Source organism: Myripristis murdjan, chromosome 14 (assembly GCF_902150065.1).
Source record: "Myripristis murdjan chromosome 14, fMyrMur1.1, whole genome shotgun sequence".
NCBI lineage: Eukaryota > Metazoa > Chordata > Actinopteri > Holocentriformes > Holocentridae > Myripristis > Myripristis murdjan.
The window spans coordinates 14,750,545-14,773,602 of record NC_043993.1 but is presented as its reverse complement, the minus strand read 5'-3'; the positions used below and the strand labels follow the sequence as shown (position 1 = coordinate 14,773,602).

Below are 23,058 nucleotides of genomic sequence, written 5' to 3'. Positions count from 1 at the left end.
CGGTTGTACCTGTAAACGCTGCTCGAGGTCTGGGAAGGTCTGAGAGAGATCCTCCACATCTTTTACATCTAACAGAACAAAATCAAGATCAACACATCATCCCATTGCAGTCACACATATGATATATCCAAATAATTGTTATTCTTTATTGTTTTTTTCTGATAATAGTGTATCAGACATACATTCACACATTTGTTGTGACGCTTTGAGACATAAGATTGAATACTCTGGCATGATAATGTAACATTGCTCATGATTCAATACTGTACACTCACTGTTGTATGTATATATATGATATCAGTGATATATTGTATATTAGCAAGTGAAACATTGGCAAAACAAACTTTTGTATGCGTTACAAAAGATTGTTTTGTCATATTCCTCTTCCATACTAATTTCAATGGCAAATCAGTTCATTCGCCTAATATCTTGGATTAAGCACAGCCCAAATAAGACAATTGAAATTTGTCTCAGTTATACTGAGAGGAACATTTATGCTTGCAGATTAAGCTGTATGTTGTACTGTATGTTGTCAGCATCAGGCAGGAGAGCAGAACATTCTGTCTTGTCTGACTTTAGCCAGAAGCACACTTTGAAGTTAATATATATATGTTTTGTTAATACTGTTTGCCTTATGCCTTTGATGCATAGCCCAAGTGACTTGCCAACAGGCAGTGGCTTAATGCCTTTCTCCGCCTCATAAAATGGCCGCAAGTGAAATAGTATAGGGGCCGCTTATATGACACCACAACATAGCAACAAAGCACTACACTTATAAATCAGCCATGTCCTCTAACTGAGCAGCATTAATGAGCTGTCAGGCTGAAAGACATGCAGGATAAGAATACAGGGGGACAGCAATGTGAGCAGACAGACAGCATAACAGACAGATAGAGAGAACGACAAGCAGACAGATGAAAAAGAGTCAGACAGACAGGCAGCCAGACAGACAGAAACAGACAGGTTGTCTGCACCAGCCTCTGCCTCGCCAGTAATGTCCCCCTGGAGTTGTGGAACACATGTGGAGAATCCTGGGATGATGCAACCTTCTAAAAGCAGGGGTATTAGTGGGCCAGCCTGAAGCCATGGGGCCAATTATGTTGAGGAATAAATACAGCGTTCATGCTTAGGATTGACACAGTGCAGGGTTCAAACTACGCCTGGCATGAAGTCATGAAGGGCCTAGAGGATGATCCCTGGACGGAGCGCTGGTCTCAGTTCCCCTGCTGAGAAACATGAGTTCCAAGAGACAACAACATGATCATCTGGGGAATATCCAAACTTTTATTTTGGAAGTTAAGGTCTAATTGCGCCAGACCAGCTCTTGAAATACAGCTAAAGCTGGGACTAAAACTAGGCACATCACATGGCACTGGCAGCTATCAGAAACTCAGGTACTACCCTACACACAAAGTAAAACACTAAATCTGTGACTCAACCTATAACTGGCCAAACCAAAAAAAGGAAAAAACTGAAAAAAGGATGTCTTGTAGACTCATAGTCAGTCTTAATTTTTTTTCCCCTTCAAGCAAGTAAAACAAATCTGCCTAGGTGTGGAGATAATCCTACTTGTTTCAAATGCAGCTTCACCAAGATTTTTTCTGGGACCAAGTATAACTATACTGAAGCAAGGCAGAATAAGGCATATCAGCCCACTTTGATACAAATGACACTTGACTCAAGAAAATCCTGGAAATAAGTTGTTTAGCACTGGAAATGAGAGAAATAATCTCATCCCACTGGGAGATTTTTTTTTTTTACTTGGCTTTAAAAAAAAATCAAGATTTTAACCCTGAATGAGACTAAATGGCTTATTAAAATGGATATTTTTGCAGTGATGTAAGACTAAACAGAATCCATAAAACTGGAATAGCCTGGGTTGTAAGGCAGGAAAGAAATGAGAGAAGATGGAAAGGGGGGGAAATGAGCTATTAAGGGCAGAGGAAACAAAGGAAGGTAGAAACAGGGACAGCAGTGAGAAAAAAACAAGGAAAGAAGGCAGATGCATGAAGAGATTAGTTAGCTTGACATGATGATGAACTGATACACATTTCTACCTGACTCAACTGTATTGGGCCTTACTCTTCCTATGGGAAAGACAAGAGAGAGCGAGGATGGGTGGAGTGTAACGGGAAGTGTTAACTGCTTATAAATATAGGCTAGTGTTCTAAAAGCTGAACAGTGAATCAGGCAGCGGGGCAGTGTTAGTATTAGAAGGAAACCTGACTCTGCCATTGCAAAGCTGCAGCTGCCGTCCCAGGGCCTGGCCCCACTGCAGTAAAACATCTTGACAGACAGCACCTAGCACTGTAGGTAGGGTAGACCTCTGACTGTGTGTGTGTGTGTGTGTGTGTGTATGTTAATAACTGAGTGAGAGAGAGAAAGAGAGGCAGAGAGAGAGATAAAAATGATGTCTTGACACTAGTTACGTATATGTTTGTGTGTGCATGTGTGTGTGTGTGTGTGAGAGAGAGAGAGAGAGAGAGAGACAGAGACAGAGAGAAAGAGGGAGAGATAAAAATAACGTCTTTACACTAGTTATGCATATGTTTGTGTATGCATCTATGTGTGTGCGTGTGTTTGTGTGTGTGCATACGTGCATACATGTGCAGTTTAGTTTGCAGCTGTGCTTATGCATGTGTGGTTTGTTTTTAACATGCTGTGTCCTACAGAAATAGAGGGAGCACCTGTCTCGGCTACAGCACAGAAGAATGAACACAGTTAAAGTGATATGGTATGTGTGTGTGTGTGTGTGTGTGTGTGTGTGTGTTGGGGGGTAGTGGGTGGGTTGGGATGAGAGTGTGTGTGCATGTATGTGCCAGGTCTGTTTTGGTGAGAAGAATGTAGTGCATGTGTTCCTCACATACTGGAAATGCAGTGAGAGTAGAGGTCCAGTGTTTGTCGAGTGTTAAATTTTCAGTTGAGCAATAGAAGGAACTGAAATCAATATAAGCTGTTAGTGCATGAAAACATGAACAGGCTGGGAGACAGGGTGTGTATGGGTGTGTATGTGAGAGTGTAGCTATGTATGCGAATGTATGTATGTGCATGTATGGGAACATCTCTGGATTTCTGTGTGTGTGTGTGTGTGTGTGTGTGTGTGTGTGAGGGAGGGAGTGTGTGTATGCGCACAAGTAGCTACATGTAATTACATCACTAAGTAAATGTAACTGTCATCTGTTACGGTCACTGAGAAAAAAATTCAAGTACACTACAAATGATTTATGAATATGTTCTTTTCAGAAAAAAAAAAAAAAAAAAACCATATATACATAGAATACAACATCCAATCTGTTGTTTGTTTTTTGGCATGTTTCTGGACATCATCAAGGGACGGGTTACAAGGAGCTGTTTCTACATCAAGACAGGTTGCATCCATTTGGTAGCATATTGATTAGTTTTCTTATTTGAATTTGCACCATCTGCCAATCAAATCCGTGCTGGAAATTTAACACTATTTTCCTTCTGCAATCAGAAAAGAGCTCTCACATTACAGTACAGTCTGAAGCTTGTTTACCATCAAAAATCTTTATTAGAAAAGAAATCAGAAACTAGTAAGATGATGATGAAGTAATTAAAATTGTTACATTACTGATTACATTTTAACTGTAACCAAAAATAACCTTCCCAACACTGTGTGTTCGTGTAAGCGTATGTGTTTACCTGATGTGTTGTCGAGGCTGAAGGCAATCCTAACTTCAGATTTATCAGGAGACACTCTTCTGGTTGAGGTGATCATTTATCCCTTCATGGCACCATAGGCACAAAACAAAGCTGTTAACTCAGTCAATAGACACTAAAGTGTAGTAATTGATATTTACTGGGCAGTGGTGTCCAATAATGTGTCAAGCAAGGCCAAGGGTATGTAAGTTTTCACTGCCACAAAGCACATCAGCTGATTTCTCTAACCGCTACTTTAACTGGGTATAGGGCAACTACCTCCTAAAACCAGCCACTGTAGTGTTTAGTTGGAATGAAAAACGCTTGGCTTTTGACAGGAGATGATTAAACACCACTGCTATAGGAAATTACGGCGCATGATAAACACGCATAAACACACACACACACACACACCACACACCAAATAGTCACTCAAGCCTGCAGCAACTGGTTTCGTCATGCATTTAGAGTTGCAGCGGGATTAAATAATTAGAGAGGTTTGACAGACTGGCTCTAGGGTCTGGATTTTGCACGTCCCCTTTGGATGAAGGTACAGGCTTTTTATATCAGGGCATCTGCCTGCTTTAACCCCAGGCAAACCTGCCTCATACAAGGTGGCTTACTGCCCCGCACCAGCCACAACCACCGATTTTATTAATCCCTTTCTCAGGTGTTGGAATATTACACTGGAAGCAACAGGACTGGCTGCCAAATGTCTGCATATGTTGATGATTTGCAGGTGATCCAATGTGATCAAAAATTGACAGTATTAGTAGGTGAAACATGGTAGCCCATTAGATGTTAAAAGGAGCAATGACATGTTACATGGTTACATTTTGGACGGTAGCTATCATGCACATAGAGAAGCTAAAATGACCCACTTGGGCCAACAGGTCATTGTTACCTGAAACCAGCACCAGACTTGACCCAGGAAATTCCTTACATGAACAAAAAGTCAAAATGAGATATTGGGTTATTCCTTGTCACTCTCCTCGTCCCCCTTGTCTTCGTCTATTGTTTAAGCCAGTTGTCCTGTCAGAAACAAAACAGGTCGTCTCTCAGCCAGTGCATCCTGCGCGTGATCCAGCAAAGATGGACAGCTTTATTTGTTGTGTTTAAAGTTGACCTCCGCTTCCCTCTGTCCTGGAGTGAGAGGGAAACTGACTTCACGTTTTTGGTCAGAGAGGGGATTCAGCAGTTCCACCACATAGCCAGGGCAGTGACAGTCAGTGAGATTCCGCTTAAGTTTGTGTGGACCATAGACATTATCCACGGCCACGCGTCGTTAGAGCAACACAACAGGGCGCAGGCGGTGGAGGAATGCCGTCCGCTATACCCCTGTGGCACCCTAGTCCCAATTAAATGTCTCAGATGACATGACTTTAGCCCTCAAAAATGTCCATGAGCTCAGGCACTGTTTTGAGTGGCACGCTCATGCTGCTGGGCTTCCTATTGGCAGTGCAATAGCTGTGGCAATGATGCAGTTGCTCCAGATGACCCTCTGCTATAATTGCTTCTGTGAAGAAAAATAGAGTATCCATGTGTCTGCTTTCCTTTTGGTGTGGTTTCTTGGATAAGCACGGGGTAAAACTCACCCTAACTCGGTTAACAACTTTTTTATATTTGAGGAAAATAGCTACCCCACTTAACGTTTTTTGGACTGACATAAATGCATAGGTTTAGAGTAATTGATGTTCATAGTATCAAAGAGAATGTAAGGCTGAGGATCAGGCTTTAGAGGACAAAAAGGAAAGCATAACCAAATAAATTTGGTTATATTTGGTCTTTTAAATGATCACCAGAAGGGGGTCATTTTTAGGGTTCAACCAATATAGGTTTTTAAATTATTCAGTATACAGTGTGTATATATATATATATATATATATATATATATATATATATATATATCTATATATATATATATATATATATATACTTCATTAAGATATATATTAATGAAGCTGCTGAGAGCTGAAGATTTGGTAGCAGTAATCAGTATCTTTAAATATGAAAAGTACTATACAAAACAAGAAACCTGCCACTAGAGTAACAACTCTTTTCAATGATTATCCAAATAACAACATGAACAAAGTGAACATTATAAATGCGAAATAAATGTGAGTGAAATACTGTCAACAATATTTAAAAATGAGTTTTAAAAAAGCTAGAGATAATCCTATTTATATCAGAAGGGGAAGACAGGACATGCTGATATCCAATATAAAAAAAAGAGGCAGATATCGGCCTGATACAGTAAACTGATAAATCACTGTAACCCTCACAGTGTGCTCACCTAAACACCACTGATTAGGCTACCGACCTTGTATTCTTAAATTTAACTACGCCAACAGTAGTAGTTAGCAGAAAAAGATGCTTTGAGAACATATTTAAGGTGGTTGTAAAACACCATGATTTTTTTCTATAAACCTATATCAACAGTGTGTAAAAAGAATAATTTCTTTTTTTTTTTTTTCTAACATTAGTCACACACACCAATGGCTCAATATCTGCTTTCATATCAGAGATCAGATGAGGTGGAGGTATCTCAGGAAGACAGGGCAAGCAAGGCAGGGAGAAGCAGCACTGAGCTGCACATAGGTTATATGTACTGTATAAAGTTCCTAAATGTATAAAGAAATGCACGAAGATATTAGATATTAGAACCACCCCACCCCCCACCCCCGAAATACCTCCTTTTGAGATGTAGAATCAAATTCATCCACATTTCTAGGCTTACATTAACATTTACCATGAAGCAGACTACACAGTTTAACTCATAGTAGAACAAAATTGATGTGTTCACAGGGAAAATAAAGGACGAAAATTGCAAATTCATGCTTCACTGCAAAAACTCAAAATCTTACCAAGATTATTTGTCTTATTTCAAGTCATAAATGTCTTATTACTAGTCAAAATATGTCATTACACTTAAAATAAGACATGATCACCTCAGAAGTAACTTGTTTTTAGACAATTGTCTCTTGTTTCAAGTGAAAATTCACTTGAAACAAGTGAAAATTTGCTTGTTTCATTGGCAAAATTTGTTTCTTGTTCTAGCTCATTTTCACTTATTTCAAGTGAATTTTCACTTTTCCACTGGCAAATTTTGCCAATGAAACAAGCAAATTTTCACTTGTTTCAAGTAAATTTTCACTTGAAACAAGAGACAGTTGTCTAAAAACAATTTACTTCTGAGGTGATCATGTCTTATTTTAAGTGTAATGAGATATTTTGACTAGAAATAAGCGTTTTTGCAGTGTTTAATGATAATCCTGCAACCTCACCGCTTATGATCTGCAGTAATTGCTTAAGACAAAATCACAGCAAATGTTCTCACCTCGCAGTACACCTACACACCAGCAGATGTCAGCATCTCCCTGGACTCCTTTCTAAATCTCAGCTTTCTGCTGGTGGTGCACTGGCTGTACCAGAGAGGGAGGTAGAGACACAGGAACAAAGAGGAGAGAAAGAGGGAGAGACAGACAAACAGACAGAGGCAGAGAGATGAATGATGCTCTGCCTCCTCAAGAGCCCCCCTCGTTTGTCTTCATTGACAGGCCATTGACACAGACCTGCCTTATCAGCCTCAGAGACTGTTCATTGCTCTGTGATGGATGGGACACGCTCAAACTTCTGCCATTCTCTCATGTTGGGATCATGTTTTAAGTGGGACTTTTCTGTACTTTTATATACGGTTGAGAGCCATGTGTTATGACACATAAACCCAACTGAGAGGCCTGATCCACATACATGTTTGCATATATGTTTTCTTATTTTTATTTCAGTTAGATTTTGAAGTAGAAACTTTGAGATATGCACAAGCGGAGCTGAGCAATATCTTTAACTTCAAATTTTATTTTATCTTTGCCCTAATACCTTGGCATCAATATTGTGATGAAATTGTAGTGATGGAATTTGGTGTTGTTTACAGATATCATTACAGATATTTAAGGTAGGTTGAGCCAAATAACAGAACAGCTACAGCAATCTAATCAGTTCAGAAAAGTCTTTAATACTACTCCATTAATCTTAAAGTCTATATGAAACATGTTGTTCAGTAAATAACAGGAACAGAATATAGACATAGGACTCCCAACTTCAAACACACTTTTTTTTCTCCTTTGCTGACCTTTCCTTCAAGTGAACTCAATAGTTAAAGGGCACTGTACTGTCCTCTGCTGGCATCTCGAAGATGTCAAGACGAGGCTCTTTGAGCTCCCCCCCGCTCTCTCTGTCTCTTTCTTCTCATCTCCGCACGGATCATAATCTTTAACCTTCTTACTGTGTGACTGACACACTACATGCAGACAGATGTCAGTATCCCTTTATCTCTTCCCCCGTCTCTCTCTCTCATTCACCTCCCTGCCAAGGTTGAGATTCCTGTGGATTCCTGCAGGATGAAGTTTCCCTGGGCGGTTCACCCTACCCAGTCTGTGTGATTTGCATGAAGAAATGAAAAGAGGTGCAGACTGACAGATGGAGAATGCTCTTCAGGTGAGGTCATCCTGGGCTAGAGGAGGAAGAAAGCTGCGCTCAGCTGTGCAGAATGCCAAGGTCAGAGTTGTAATCCATGGCCTCATTCATGATGGATTAGATAATGATAAAAAGGGGGGAAAATAAAAAAAATAAAAAAAAAAAATGCAGCCTTTGGTTTTGATTAAGAATTATGGGTTTAGGAGATTAGAGACAACCAAACGCTATTACATTGGCCTGAGCCCAATCCCGGAATTAATCTGAATACCAAAAAAGAGAAAACTCATTACATGGAGAGATTAAGAGAAGCTTGGTCCAATTCTCTCAGGATGCACACAAACCAACACACATAAACCTTTGAGTTTTTATTAAGATGAGAATGTTTGCACGTGTTTGGATCTTTTTATTGCTCTTTTTGAAATATCTTGAAATTCACAGCTGATATGTGATGGATTTCTGAGAAGTAGAGGTGAATTTTGAAAGTCATGAGTGAAGTTATTAAAAAAAAAGATGAAATGTTGCATGACTTAATATTCAAGCTGCTCTATTAACATTAATCTCTCTCTCTCTCTCTCTCTCTCTCTCTCTCTCTCTCTCTCTCTCTCTCTCTCTCTCTCTCTCTCTCTGTCGTTCATGGACAGAGTCACCTTTTGGACCCATGGTTTTCCATTTTGAAAAGATCAACATAATTATCTTTTGTGTTAAATATTTGCATAATTTACTTGTTTGCAGACTTTGACCCTGATCTTATTGTTGGCAATCTTTTCCGGAGTATTAGGATTACTGGCTGACTGACTTCAAGAGGCTTTCACCACAGAAGAAGACACAGAGCATTGCACGACCCCATGCACCATAGCTGGGATGTGAACCTTTTGGCTTGACATTGATTCATTTTCATTAATAGTTCATTACTTGGCATTTTCCATTTTGTAACAATTCAATTCAGTCCGAGTTTGTATTCAACTCGAGTCAGTGATTTGATTCTGTATTTGTAGCCAACATTTTATATCCATTACTAAAGACCTGCAGTGATGTAACATTATCCTTTATCCACTGAAATGTTAAAAAAAAAAAAAAAAAATCACACTGTGGAACTACTGTAACATTATTGATCCTATAACACAAAAACTCTATTGACATCTGCCTAGTTATATCAGGCCAGAAGAGACCAGAGGTGTGAAAAGAAGGATAAAGCAGCTGAAGGTAGGTGGTGATGAAGAGAAAATATTAAAGAGAGAAGGGACAGGAGCATGAGTACTTCAAATGTGTATGTTACTTTTCCCCCACTGTTCAATTTCTTCTTTTCCTCAAGTCAGGCAGAAATAGACCTGAGGATATGGGGAAGAACAGTTCACCCAAAATTTAAAAAGACAGTCTCTGTGTGATTTTTGTGGAGCCTATACTGCGATCTCCTCTGTCCTCCAGCACCCTGATACAATGTGGGCTGCATAGATGTGTTTTGTGTGGAGCTCAAATTGTCAAAAATGTACATGTGAAAAACTAAACGGCAACAGCTCTCTCCAAAAACAGTGACTCAGATACCCACCATGATCTGCAGCCATTGGGGAATTCCTGCTGAAGAGCAACAGTAAACCGCATCGAACAATAAGTACAAATTAAGGGCCAGTTTATACAGTTTGCTGGTGTTCCGCTGCAGGAAATAGTTCCCAGATATTCTCTTGACCCCCAAGGCCTGTGGATTATGTAGGGTATATGTGTAATTGTTTTTGGAAACAGACATTGCTATGCTATTGCTGTTCAGTTTTTCCACATGTACATTTTGAACAATTAGAGCTCTACAAATGAACACCCATCCAGTCCCATTATTTGGCCTGGATGGGTATTCACTGTCACACCAATTTTTGTATTTGGAGTGAACTGTTCCTTTAAGCATAACAGTGAGGGGAACACAGAGTAGACAGAGTGGAAATAAGGATAGAATAAATGGGTGAGTGAAACCATTTATGTAATTATATTGCCATGCAGAGATTTCAAATGGGCGTGCTCACTTGTATTCAGTTCCCAAGACTTGATTAGAGATTCTGCAACAGGTTCTGCTACGTGGATTTCAATTCACATTCCAGTCGGGGGTGTGAGTTATTCAGAGATGACTGTCAGCGGCACTTTCTGTATTCATACTGCAGTCTGGTAATTGTGCTGAGACTGCTTTTAATGCTTGTCGAACACATCATCATCATCATCATCATCCCTCATTGTGATTACCTGTGGTACAGAGGTCAAGGACAATGTGAAGTGTACATTGCTGACTCCGTGAACTCTTTCAAAGTTTCCTCTTCAGGTTTTGTGATTTTGCTGTCAAATGTAGCCATACAACTACAACTGAGGATAAGGATAATGACCTTTCTGATGTTCTGCATATGAATGCAAATTATTTAAAAGGGTGTAAGACTAAATTCTTAAGACTAGCCTGATACAGATTTTAGCAACTATAAGCAAGTCATTTGTGTTGTCTGAAGTGAGTCTGCTTATGTAAAAAAGGATGAACTGAAAATGTAGCGTTGGTTGGATTGGTAATTATTTGCATTTAATAAATCAGGCAAAATCCATTTAAAAAAGAGGGATGGCCTTCAATGAGGGAGGGAGTTTTATTTCCAATGCAAAAAATCATTTTCACTTTCACATCCCAGGAACAGGATTATGGATCTCTCACTATTATTTTCTCTTATTTTTCAAATGTTCCCAAGTCTTCCCATTTTCTCTCTCCAAATCACAATTTGATTCGAACTCAATGGATTTCTCTAACCTGAGTCTGCAGACTTTGTGCGTAAATCGGCCATAAATCACCATGTGCCTAAGAACTGCTGGTTGGTAAGTTGTAATCTACGCACAGCAAGCTGGTGAAGTTTTTAAGGCAATACAGAGTTCAGTCTAGTAGGGATGGTGAACCTCCGGCTCTAAGCCTGCTCCTTTCCAGCTTGGGGCAGTTCTATCTCATTTTTTTATGGTTGTTTTTTACATTGTGATTTTCTAATAAATCAAAATGCATTCAAATAAAAAAAATAATTGTGCCGTCATCTGTCATTTAAGTAGCTACTCTAGCCTAATCACCATACATAAGTGTACAGATGCAGAATTTTAGAGCCAAGAAAACATAAGGCTAGGCGCAAATATGAAGAGGAGCACATGGCGTTTTTACCTGGATGGGAAGAATTGTATTTTTTTTTTTTTTTTTGCAGAATGAAATTGGTAACCCTTTTATTCGATATGCCAGACTTCACTGTTGCATTTTAAAGCTTCAAACCTGGAGGTGCCATTTAACCTCACTCTATGCTAACATGGCCCAGGAGTTTCCCAAAGGCACTGAACGTCTCAAGCACAAGGTAAACGCGTTGAAACATCAGTCAGAGACACAGACAGTTTTTTTTTTTTTTTTCAAAAAATTACAAAGCAGACAGAGACAGTCACATTAGCATCACAACGGCTGGCATGGAACATTGCTCGTGCTGAAAAGCCACACAGTGAGGGGGGAATTTGTGAAGACGTGAGTCAGAGATGTTGTTGCTGTCACATTCCTCGTCAGCCCTTTCGCTGCTAAATGGGATTGTTTGAAAGCCCTTTAGTGGCAGATGAAGCAATGTTTCAGTTGGAGATGAGTGACTTTCTGAGGATGACATATTATTATTTTTTTTTTTTTTTTTTTTGAGAGAAGGAACAACAGAGTTTTGGAAAATCGTGGCCACAGACAGACATCCTTATATCAAAAAGGCAGCACTCAGTCTAATGCCAGTGTTTGATTTAACTCACATCTGTCAATCATTTTTTTTTCCTACACTGAAACAAGGGAAGTCAAAACATTATTCAATTCTCACAGACACACGTGTGAAAGAGTTGCTTCGAGTGGCCACAACTGAATACAAGCCAGACCTGACTACTAGACTGTGGAAAATAAAAAAAATAAAAAAATAAAAAAAAAAAAAAAGACTGCCAGGTGTCCCACTGAGTAAAGCAAGGTAAGAAAAGACCTGTGAAAACTGTTAGGCTATGTGATTGAGCCTGTTAGTTGCTGTTGCTGTTGTAGTGTGGGCATGCATGTGCTGTGTGGCTCTTTGCAATAGTGTGGGCTATTTTAGTTTTTTTTTTGTTTGTTTTTGTTTTTTGTTTTTTGTTTTTTTTTTTGTTTTTTTGGCTTTTAACACTGGACTGGTTGGTCACATCTGGTCTAGTAGGAGCTTTTCACTTTTTGGATGCAGACATCCATTGGAGGTCACAAGTAAACCTTCAGTATTTCGCAGCCTTGGGGATCCACTGACACCACTGGGATTCAACATCTCCTCAGGGTTTATATACCAACAATTGTAAACAGGAGAAATTACTTCATGAAAAATAAAACTCTTACTCCCAAAGGGGACAAGGAAACTGTGGTTTGGCTGCGACCTCATGGGGATTTTAACTACATCAGGAGTTAATAACACCACTTCCCATTTAGCACTCATTTTTTCTTATATTATAGGCTGTTCTTTCTCTGTAGCAAAGAAAACAATGTTTCATGATCACAAGCATTTGTGTTTCAATAAGCTGCTATTTTGTTTGTTTCTGTGTGTGTGTGTGTGTGTGTGCATGTACGCGTGTGGTTTGGTGTCTGTGATGTGGGGGCTTGGAGGGTATGAAACAGCAAGAGTGTGCAGGACTACCCTTAGGGGTCCTTATCTCCCTTCACTGGCCAGGGCTGGCTCGACAATCCCCTCTGAAGCCAATGTGCTGGCAGCCAGTGGGCATACACAGAAACACACACTCGTACACACCACTCTCACCACAAACCACAACAACAAACCAGCAAGACGGGATTTTTTTTTAAAAAATGCAAAAACTGTTTACTCTGAAAATTGGTGAAGTGGTAATAAATTTACACTGTGGGAGCATCTACAAAGTGTGCAGAGTCTACTCTGAAAACTGCTCAGAACAGTGAACGGCTACACACCAGGACAAGCATGAAGGAACAACAGAGGTTAATATGAAACAGCTTTCATTCTTTTAGTCATAATCTATACATTTAACATTTCATTATTGATGTTGATACAAGCCCAAGACATTGTAAACTACATCTGTAATGCTTATGCTTAATGTATTATCCATACACATAAACATTCATGTGGGGGGAGGGAGTGAGGAAAACAACAACTTTATATCATAAAGTGGCCCACAAACAGATCTGAGGGATGGCAAGCGTTCAGCTGTAGTCTTTGATCTATGTTCCATCAGTTTTTCAATCCAAGAATTAAGTGCTAGAGTCCCCTCCCACTCCCTCCCTCTTTGCGGAGCGTTTGGGTTGACAGAAGACGCAGGCTGATCCTGCTCTGCTTCGGGGTCGCGACCTCCTCCTCATGCTTTTGTAACACTGCAGGGAGATGCCCAACTCCTCCATGACGGTGCTAAAAGACACACACTGCCAAAGAGAACAACAACAGGCCTGGGCTTAGCCACTTCAAACACTTAATTCCATGAATTGTCTATCTGCTGCATTGCTATTCATGAATATACAGTGGTGGAAAAAAGTTTTTGGACACCCTTAAAATTTTACACAATCTCAAATATTATCATGAAATATTTGTGGAAAAATCTTTTTTGTGTTTCAAAAGGTGTGGCTGCATTAGACAGATACAAACAAATACAAATTATATTTTTTTGTTTATTGTTTACAAGAAAAACTAACAAAACTAAATTCTTGACAAATTCTTCTGACCACAAAATCTTCTTCCAGTTCCTGGCTGTCCAGTTCTTGTGTGCCTGGGCCCAACGACGCCGGGCTAACCTCTGTCTCTCATTGATCAGGGGCTTCTTGATAGCCTTGTAGGGCCTTAAGCCATGATCTAAAAGTCGGCCACGTGCAGTGCGGGTGGAACACTGGACACCAGTTTGGTTTGACCACTGCTGCTGAAGCTCCTGTGATGTCATTCGGCGGTTTTGCCTGCACATCCGGATCAGGATGTGGTAATTTCTTGCTGAAGAAACCCTTGGACGCCCAGATCTTGGTTTGTCTTCCAAGCTGTTGGTTCGTCTGTATTTCTGCAAAGTGTATCCAACTGCTGATGGACTGCATCTGCACTTCCTGGCTATCTGGCGGCAGCTGTACCCTTCCTGGCTGAGAATCTTTATCTTCAGGCGTGTTTCCTGCGTTAGGTTCCTTGTTTTAGCCATTTTTTGTGTCTGAAGAACTTTCAAATGTGCTGGCTTTATATAGACACGAAGCTTGGCAACAAAAATTGTGTCTTTTAATAAAAAGAACGACCTTCATCACTGGTACCAAAATGACCCAATACTCAAAATTTCTTATGTATTTTTATGGAACCAATCAATTTTAAGTTTTTAATGGCTTTTTAGGATTTGTTTAGTATTTTGGCTATGACTGTACTAAAAGAAATTGCACTTGAAGACCTAAGAGTGATTCTTAATGCAATATTTCACAAATGCATGGGATGTCCGAAAACGTTTTTCCACCACTGTACATGGCTAATTACATAAATGCAGCTTCACAGAAAACACTTTTTTAGATTTTAATCACTATATATGTTTTCAATGCAGGGTGCAAACAATAAGAATCACTACTGCTGCTGGATCAACATGATAAATGGGCTGTTATAAAGAGCCATCACGTACAGTTTGTATAAAATCTCACAATTATAACCAATTCCATGACATTTGATCCAGTTCTGAAATTGAACAGCAACGCCAGTGAGTTAGCCTTCTGCTGAATTTGGGTGAGTGGGCAGGGAGTGACTGCAGGTCAGTACAAAGACATGGACAAACACTATGAATGATCAAATGCCCCGAAATTGTGAGTTTATCTAAAAGAGTTGTTAACTTTGTTACATTCTGTGAAATCCAATTATACAGACAAGAGATGAAGGACAATCTGCTGCATAGCAGCCTTATGCAGAGAGTTACGAATTCATAATATGGTAATTATTTGAAATTATCAAAGACAGGGGCATTTGAAATGAGAAGCCTGAGGCGTATTTGATTCACTAGAATAATAAATTGTATTGAAGTCATTAATTTTCGACCACATTTATTTGCCTTTTATTTTACTCTTTTCTGGAGGGCATACTCACTGAATTTATTCAGCAAATTATCATTCGCGGCACAAAATCATCGTCTTTTCATCTGTTGGTCTTAGCAACCAAGGACCAGGGAAGGTCGTCCTCTCTGACCCACAGGCTTTGCCCAAGGCCTCTGAAGCTAACACGGCTTCCTACAGGGTTTTCCAAGAATCCCTTTAACCCTCAGTGCGAGTTAAGAATACTTACCTGATGTTAACTAATACCTAACAGACTGAGAAAAACAGGGAGCAAAAATAGGACTGCCCAAATCAGAGATTCATTTCTCATATTATTTTACCAGGCAGAACACAGTTATTTAAGGATACTATCACAAGCACATAAATCTTACCAACTTAACTCTTACGACTTACACTGAAGTATGAAGCTGAGTCAGTTTTAACATGACGTGTCACACAAGCAACTATTCTTTCCCCCTGGCTGTTTCAGTTCATTTGAACGCGCTCCTTTGGACAGCGTTTTGTCTAAAATTAGGACAATAGGTACATAAATAAACAGATAAATCAACTCTTCTGGATTTTGATCTTATTCAAACTGAACACCTAATGTGTATCTTGAGGTATGTGTTCTTGTTTTCTATTACTAAAAGAGTATGTTCATGTGGTTCTGTGCTGCGTGTTAAACGCAGTGTAGGTTGATCTCATTACCAGATGACAAGCTCAGTCCAAGAGGAGCAGTGAACACCCTGAGAGTCTGTATCCTTCTGTGATCCCATCCATCATTATTTCTGTAAAATTTGCCTGTGGTCACCAGTTACAAATAATATTACTCTCATAAAATACTAATAACCAGTAGCTTGGAACAGGACCTCATGGAGTTTGGATGAGTGTCAGGGGCATCTTCACCTAAACAACTGTTCCATCACAGCAGCTACAGTGGCACCTCATTTATCCAAAATTCAGCCACCCACACTGGTCTACTGAACAGCATAATGGAAAAAAAAAAAAAAAAAAAAAAAAAAAACATGGGGCAGTACAAAATATGTATTCTATTAACTGTGTGCAGTCATTTGATTTTCCAAAAGGCCTTTTTATTGCTAATTAAACAAGGGGAGGTCATTGAACTCAAACTAAGCCTCTGTTCCTCGTGGGTTTTAACTAGAAAAGTTGGACTACATGCTGTTAAAAGGTTAAAAATGGCACAGACGCCCCACTCTTTCATGAATTCTAGGGAAATAATGGGAGCTGTGCCCTGGTAAAGTTTTGGCTTTGTATTTGCATCAAGTAGCATTTTAAAAGCGTGGCAAGGATGAAGTTTACTATGGTGTGACATCACAAGTTAAGCGTTACTCAAAAGCTGTATATGTTTGTTTGTTTGTTTGTTTTTTAACATTTACTGACCTGCAAATTCTTATGAAAGCAGTTTTAACTGCATGCTTCACAGAAAGCAAATGCCTTTTGTTACTAATTGAAGTGTAGCTGACACCTTGTGACATTTAGCCTTGTATTTTTTTATACAATGTGTTTTATGTGTGTTTTATGTCTTCTTTTTATGTCTTTTTATGTATTTTATGTATTTTATGTTTTTATCTTACTGTACAGCACTTTGGACCTCTGTCGTTATTTTAAAGCGCTTTATAAATAAAGTTGGATTGGATTGGATACAATAAAGCTCACCATAACCAATGGAGGCCAGACAACAGTAGGCTTAGTGGCACGGTGACATAGCAATGCTCTAGACCGTTTATATGAACTTGATTAAAAATTCATAGATTTTGGGCTCCTAAACAAAACAAACAGAGTTAATGGATTAAAAATATGACTGAAACAGTTTTGCCCTGTTTTCTTAGAGTCTCTAAGACATAACAGTGTTATGCCTCTTAGTGGCAGAGTCTATATTTTCAGCCATCCATCGAGTAAAGTGCACCTGACCATATAGGAGAAGGAGGTAATAAAGTGGTCACTTATAAAACAGACAAGCCTGGTTTCAAGATGAGGCACTTTCTGTTTGCTGTAAGAATAAAGACTGACCCACAACCAAAGTGCACCCAGGTAGTTTAAATTCAGATTCTGAAACCATTAGTTAAAATAAAACACAGAACTACGGAGTAAAGCAATTACACTTTGTCTGAAAATTAATTCAAAACTGGCCTCAGGAAATAGAGGTATAAATGTTAATGTTGGCCAACAGAAACATATGAAAACAGCTAATCTAGTGTAATATTGCACTAGAAAAAATCATAACAGGTGAGTACGAACATATGATAATACAATGTTTTACAGGAAAGCAGTGTGAGCACAGGGGTCAGATGTAAAGGGTTAAAGGTTAATTGGGATCAAGTGAAGTGGGTGTGGATGTATTAGGGTAGACTTAAGAAGGGCAAAGAGAAAGTGATCTTGTTACAGGTCATGGACTTGGCTTGACTTGACAAACCTATCATTTATAGAGTGTATGCTGTACGTTTGTTGCCGTGGCTACTCAATGTCGTCCCCCAGGAGTCTGCCGCTCTCCAGATCAGTGGATAAAGAGGTGCCAGAGGAAGAGGTGGAGCCGCGTCGCTGGAACTGACGGGACTGCACCCCGTAAAAGAAACAAAAGGCCTGATGCAAGCATGCACAGCAGGAAAGAAAAAATGTCAAATCACACAAGAGAGCAAAAAAGATGACATGCACATGCACAAATAAAAATATGATCAGAAAAAAATTAACCAAAGCTCTTGACAAGGTCTTGTGAATGACACTGTTGATCTTTGATGGCATTGCAATGTGCACATGAATAATTGTGTCCTCAAAATCAGATGCAACTATTCATATCCATGCCTCAACCAAATGAAACTTCTGTTATCCTTGTCTTACATAAATAACAAATGTGCTTGACAAATAGACTAATAGAAAAACAAAACAGATGCCATTGAAACACACAGGAGCAGAGGCAATGCTGGTGCATAATCCAATAATGATGACATGTTTGGTGTTGCATCATGAATAATACATGACATATTTCGAGTATATAAAAAAGTTGTACAATCAGTTGTGAGTCAATGAATTTCATGTATGTCATTTTGAGATTCCAGCTACTTCCCATTCCTTCATTAAACTTAACCCACTGTTGACTGCCCCTAATGAGGCTGCAGAAGTAAAAACACATTCACTACCCATCTATGCTGATTTTCAGATCCAGCGCTTTGCTTCAAAGCCAACCCCTGCAAATGCAAATAAGATTTTGATCAAGTAAACAACCTAACACCTAACAAGCACCTGTTCCCACCCTCTGTGATAAGAAAATGTGAATGAGAAGTATCTTGCCGCAAAGAAAAGACTTGAAAAGACTCAAAACAAATCAAAACTAAACTTAACATTATGTAGCTTCTCTTCCATTTGAGAGTCACACAGTGTGAAAATCAATTTGCATAATCATTTGAATGTCTTTCAAAACTGGTGTAATTTCAAAGGCGTTAAAATAAATCCAACTATTCTTCCTCCAAAAAAGTGCTAAAGCACATAGAGCTGCTTATTAATGCTGCCCAAATGAACCCCAGCACATACAAGTGTTCAGTGGACCTAATCTAAAAAACATCACAATCTTAGTTTTCTCATAGCAGAGAGAAATCTCTGATCCACTTGCTGGCACTCTATCAGCCATCACCCAGTAATGTACTGTAAAAAATATATATATATCCACCTTACCAAGACATCTAGACCCACATTCAGTCTTAAAAATCTTTTTTTTTTTTCTTAAATCGTGTGAAACAATCAGAGAGAGAGAAGAGATAATCACTGTCAATGTTTCCACTTCAGTTTCACTTCTGTCAGGACTTTTTTTTTTTTTTTTTTTTTTTTGAGGGAGCAAGAATAAATATGTTGGAACAAGGCAAAAAAAAAAAAAAAAAAAGACAGATCAGCCCACTAGGATCAACAGAATGATACGTGATTTAACTTTTTAAACAAATTGATTAGCACTGGAAACAAGTGGGATTATCTCATACTACTTTTAACCTGTTTTTTTTTTTTTTTTTTTTTTTTTAAAGATTTTAATACTGAATATATGATAATGTTAATATGAGGCTATATGAGTTGGTAAGATACATTTTTTTGCAATCTACAACAGCAGCCTCTAACCCTCACTCACCTCCTCGATGTCTGCGTTCCTGCGGGCTTTGTAGATGAATTCGCCAATAGCCACAAACACAGACAGGACCAGACCAGCAGCCAGGACGATAAAAATGCCACCGATGTTTTCCACGCCAAGAGCGTTGGCCTCCTTGTTGTCTTCCTCTGGACAGCCATTTCCTCTCCACCATTTCTCCTTCATCATGTGCAGCTTCCCCTCCTCCTGCAGCTGAAGGATGGCGATGGTCACTTTGTCCCTGTACGGAGACCCTGGTGAGCACAAAGGAGAAGAGTAGAAAGGGGATATGGAGCCATAATTTACTGACAGCCATACTGCCGTTATTTGTTACCCATAACTATGTCTTAAAGGCCCCCTCAGTAAATAACCTGTGACAACCACTGCTGAGACACCTCTCTGTTTACTTTGTGTGATATAGCATGTTGGTGAGTTGAAATCATTTTTTCCCCTAATATTTGAGCTTTTGCTCAGAGGGTATGTGAGAGCAACACATGAACCTTACACAGCTGTAAAAGTCCTGTTGACATTTGTAGTGTGTATTAACAGTGTTTTAAAAGGTCTTCAGAGCTGTAATGGTAAGTTACCCATTTACCCATCATAGTAATTCTACAATATTATATACTGTATATACCCTTTTCACTGCTTATGCATTCTTTCACCTGGTGTTGGAATATTCATATTCACAACATCTTTATCAGCCAGTGCTTGTTCCATTTAGTGTCTTTAATTGAAGCCATGTACAGCACAAAGCAGCCAGGGTATGCACGTATCAGTAGTGTGCACTAGCTTGCTGCCTTTAACCAACTTAAGGTAGCTGTGACAAGCTAAGTATGAGTGGGAAAAAAACTGTTATCTAGAGACAGTTAAGAGGTGAAAATCCCCATGCAAACTCATTTAACAGCTGTCATAGTGATATCACTTGCGCGCGTGTGTGAGCCTCATGCAAATTATAGACATGAAGCTATGTCAGACAGATACTGCATTTCAATTTTTACTGACAGCGGCAGGGCAGACAGTTATGGAGGAGAATACAGTAAGAGGAGCAAAAGACAAAGACACATCCTGAGAGGGGAAAGAGAAAACAGGCGCAGACTGTCTAGTGGTGCATCAAGTAAACATGTAACCGCGGTGACTGCAAACACAGCCCAGTAGGTTGACTGACTCACTTCCAGTTTAAAAATCTCAGTCCAACAGACACACACTGAATCCTTCATGAACATTATAGGGAGATTTGCATCAATCGGCTGGCAAAGCAGTTTCAGCTGGAGTGTATTTGACGGTTTCAGGGATTATGGAGGATACCAGAGCCATATTTTAACTCTTCAAGAGCATACAAAACCCCCCCAAAGTCAACTGGGCAAATAAATCACTGTTTGTGTCTTCAAAATAATAGCCCTTTACTCTGCTGTAGCACTGGATAGTGATTAGACAAACCCTCTAAAGGCTTCAAAAAGGCACTACTCCTGTCTGATTCATTATTTTTTCTAATTCTGTTGAAAAAAGAAGAGAGATTATTCCTTTGTTCAGTTTTTATTGCTCTCTCCAGACTGGAATGGGTATTGTTTATGAATGCCTTTTATAGCTCACATTAAGCTACTGTAATTAGGAGCCAAATGTGTGAAGATACCAATCAGGACAAATCTATGAGAAGGTTTAGACAATCAGAAGAAAGTATTTGAAAGTCAGTTTAGTATACTTTTCTGTGAATGATAGCTTGGCTGGCGCGAGTTGATACAAGTAACCCCACCCATCTGGTGCTCCTGGCAAATGAACTACTTGCAAATTGAGTTTATTTGCAAAAACAGATGCCATTCTTGCCAAAAAAAAAAAAAAAAAAGAACTGATTGTTGTATTTAATGCTTCATATGATGTGCTTTCTGAATCCAAAATTATGTCACAAGAGCCAATATCACCATTCCCAGTGATTCTCAAAAGGTGGTATGCGTACCCTTAGGGGTGTGTTGGAGTACTGCAGGGAGTACGTGAGATTTTTTTTTTTTCTATGTTTATTTAAAAAATATCAGCCATGCATAATTGCTAAATAATTAGTCTCTCCTATAATATGCTGGATAAAAAAATCTAAATATAAGTTTGATAAACCGCATTTGATGTGTGTGTTTCTGGTTTAAATCTGCTGCCGTGGTCATTGAGCGATGACTGAGAAGCCAGACAAAAATCAAGAAAATGGATTCGTGGCTGAAAAGTAGCAGCTGAATACAGCTGAAAACAAGGAGCAAGAAGTGAAAAGAAACAAAAACAGAGCCAACAAAATTTCATCAGTATCAGGTTGTTGTTTCAGACACTGATGGCGCTGTATTGTACTACTTTATAAAGGCTTTTTGTTAGGCTTTTGCACCTTTCAAAGGAGATACATTATTGAAAAAAGTCTGAGAACCACTTAACCGCCGTAAGCTACTAATATGATTTTTAAATTGACAATATCTGGGGAAAGAAAAACACGGTTTATTGAAATGAATACGACTGGAGATACGTGTTTTTGAAAATGAACACTGAGTCTCATTCCTCTTACCTATAGGTGTTCCCACCCCATAGCCCTTGGAGTCGATGAGGCCTCCAATCTGTGTGAGGTTGCAGTTTCTCTGGCTGATGTACTCTATGCTGGTCGACTCCATCAGCATGGCATAGTCTGTGGTTAAGACACGGGTGATGCCTTCCTGGTTGTTCTTGACCAGAGCCGTGTTCTTCCTGCTGCTCATAAATGCCCACATCTTCTCATAGGTGGAGATCTTTGATTTCTGCCAGAGGAGCAAAACAAAAACAAAAAGTGTCCTCTGTCCGACTGTGTATGTACATGTGCGTGGCTGTGCATATAAATATCCACAGTGGTGCGGAGAGTGCTAGAAATTGCTAGTCAAATTAAAGTACTGTTATTTCTCTAATTTAATAGAGTAGAAGTAGTGCAAAAAAAAGTACTTAAGTAAAAGTAAAAGTGACTGAAAATGTATGCAGAGCAAAGGGGAATTTTTAGAGTTGCAGCAATACTGACTTTCACTTTTCAGAGTTACTTTTTAGGAACAATAAATATGTTAGATGCATTGTTTTCCATGCAATTCTACTGTAAAAGGACATCAGTACACACCCGATTCTTTTAATTGGAAATATGGAAATTACAAAAAAAGTACACCAATATAATAAAGCTGTATTTACTCCTCTTTACTCATCTCTGCAGACTGTTCACTGTGAAAAGCTCAGAAATGTGTCAGTTTATGACAGTCCAGTTTCTGATGCTTATAGAGAGCCAGCAACATACACTACTCACAAAAAGTTAGAGATATTTGGCTTTTGGGTGAAATTTATGGAAAATAGAAAAAGTTAACGCTACAGTGATATTATATCATGAAAGTAGGGCATTTAAGTAGAAGCATACACTGGTGATTTCCTCATCTCAAACAATTTCTTGAAACAAAAGCCAACAACAGTGGTGGATATACCACAACAAAAAAAGTCAGTGTCAATAACTTGTCATGTGCCCTTGAGCATCAATTACAGCTTGACAACGACGTGTCATGCTGTTCACAAGTCGACTTATTGTCTGCTGAGGCATGGCAGCCCACTCTTCTTGAAGGGCGGCCCTCAGGACATTGAGGTTCTGGGGTACAGAGCTCCGAGCCTCTACACGGCGACTCAGCTGATCCCATAGGTTTTCTATGGGATGCAGGTCTGAGAAAGTGCAGGCCACTCCATTTGAGGTACCCCAGTCTCCAGCAGCCGTTCCCTAATGATACGACCTCGATGAACTGGAGCATCAAACACCTGATGT

General features: G+C 39.3%; 1 protein-coding gene across 3 annotated transcripts in view; it reads right to left on the bottom strand.

Annotated features, from left to right (window-relative positions):
- Positions 1-12,944: 12,944 nt before the first annotated feature.
- Positions 12,945-23,058, bottom strand: part of grik1a (glutamate receptor, ionotropic, kainate 1a) — a 44,128-nt gene continuing 34,014 nt past the window's right edge. The window contains exons 15-18 of one of the 3 annotated variants that reach the window (XM_030068250.1): positions 21,808-22,033; positions 19,278-19,528; positions 17,583-17,749; positions 12,945-13,537 (exon numbers count right to left, since the gene is read on the bottom strand). In XM_030068250.1, coding sequence (XP_029924110.1) covers positions 17,624-17,749; positions 19,278-19,528; positions 21,808-22,033 — 603 coding nt within the window. In that variant the 3' untranslated portion in view covers positions 12,945-13,537; positions 17,583-17,623. The remainder of the gene's footprint in view (positions 13,538-17,582; positions 17,750-19,277; positions 19,529-21,807; positions 22,034-23,058) is intronic. The other 2 variants (XM_030068251.1, XM_030068252.1) reach the window with 2 other exon arrangements.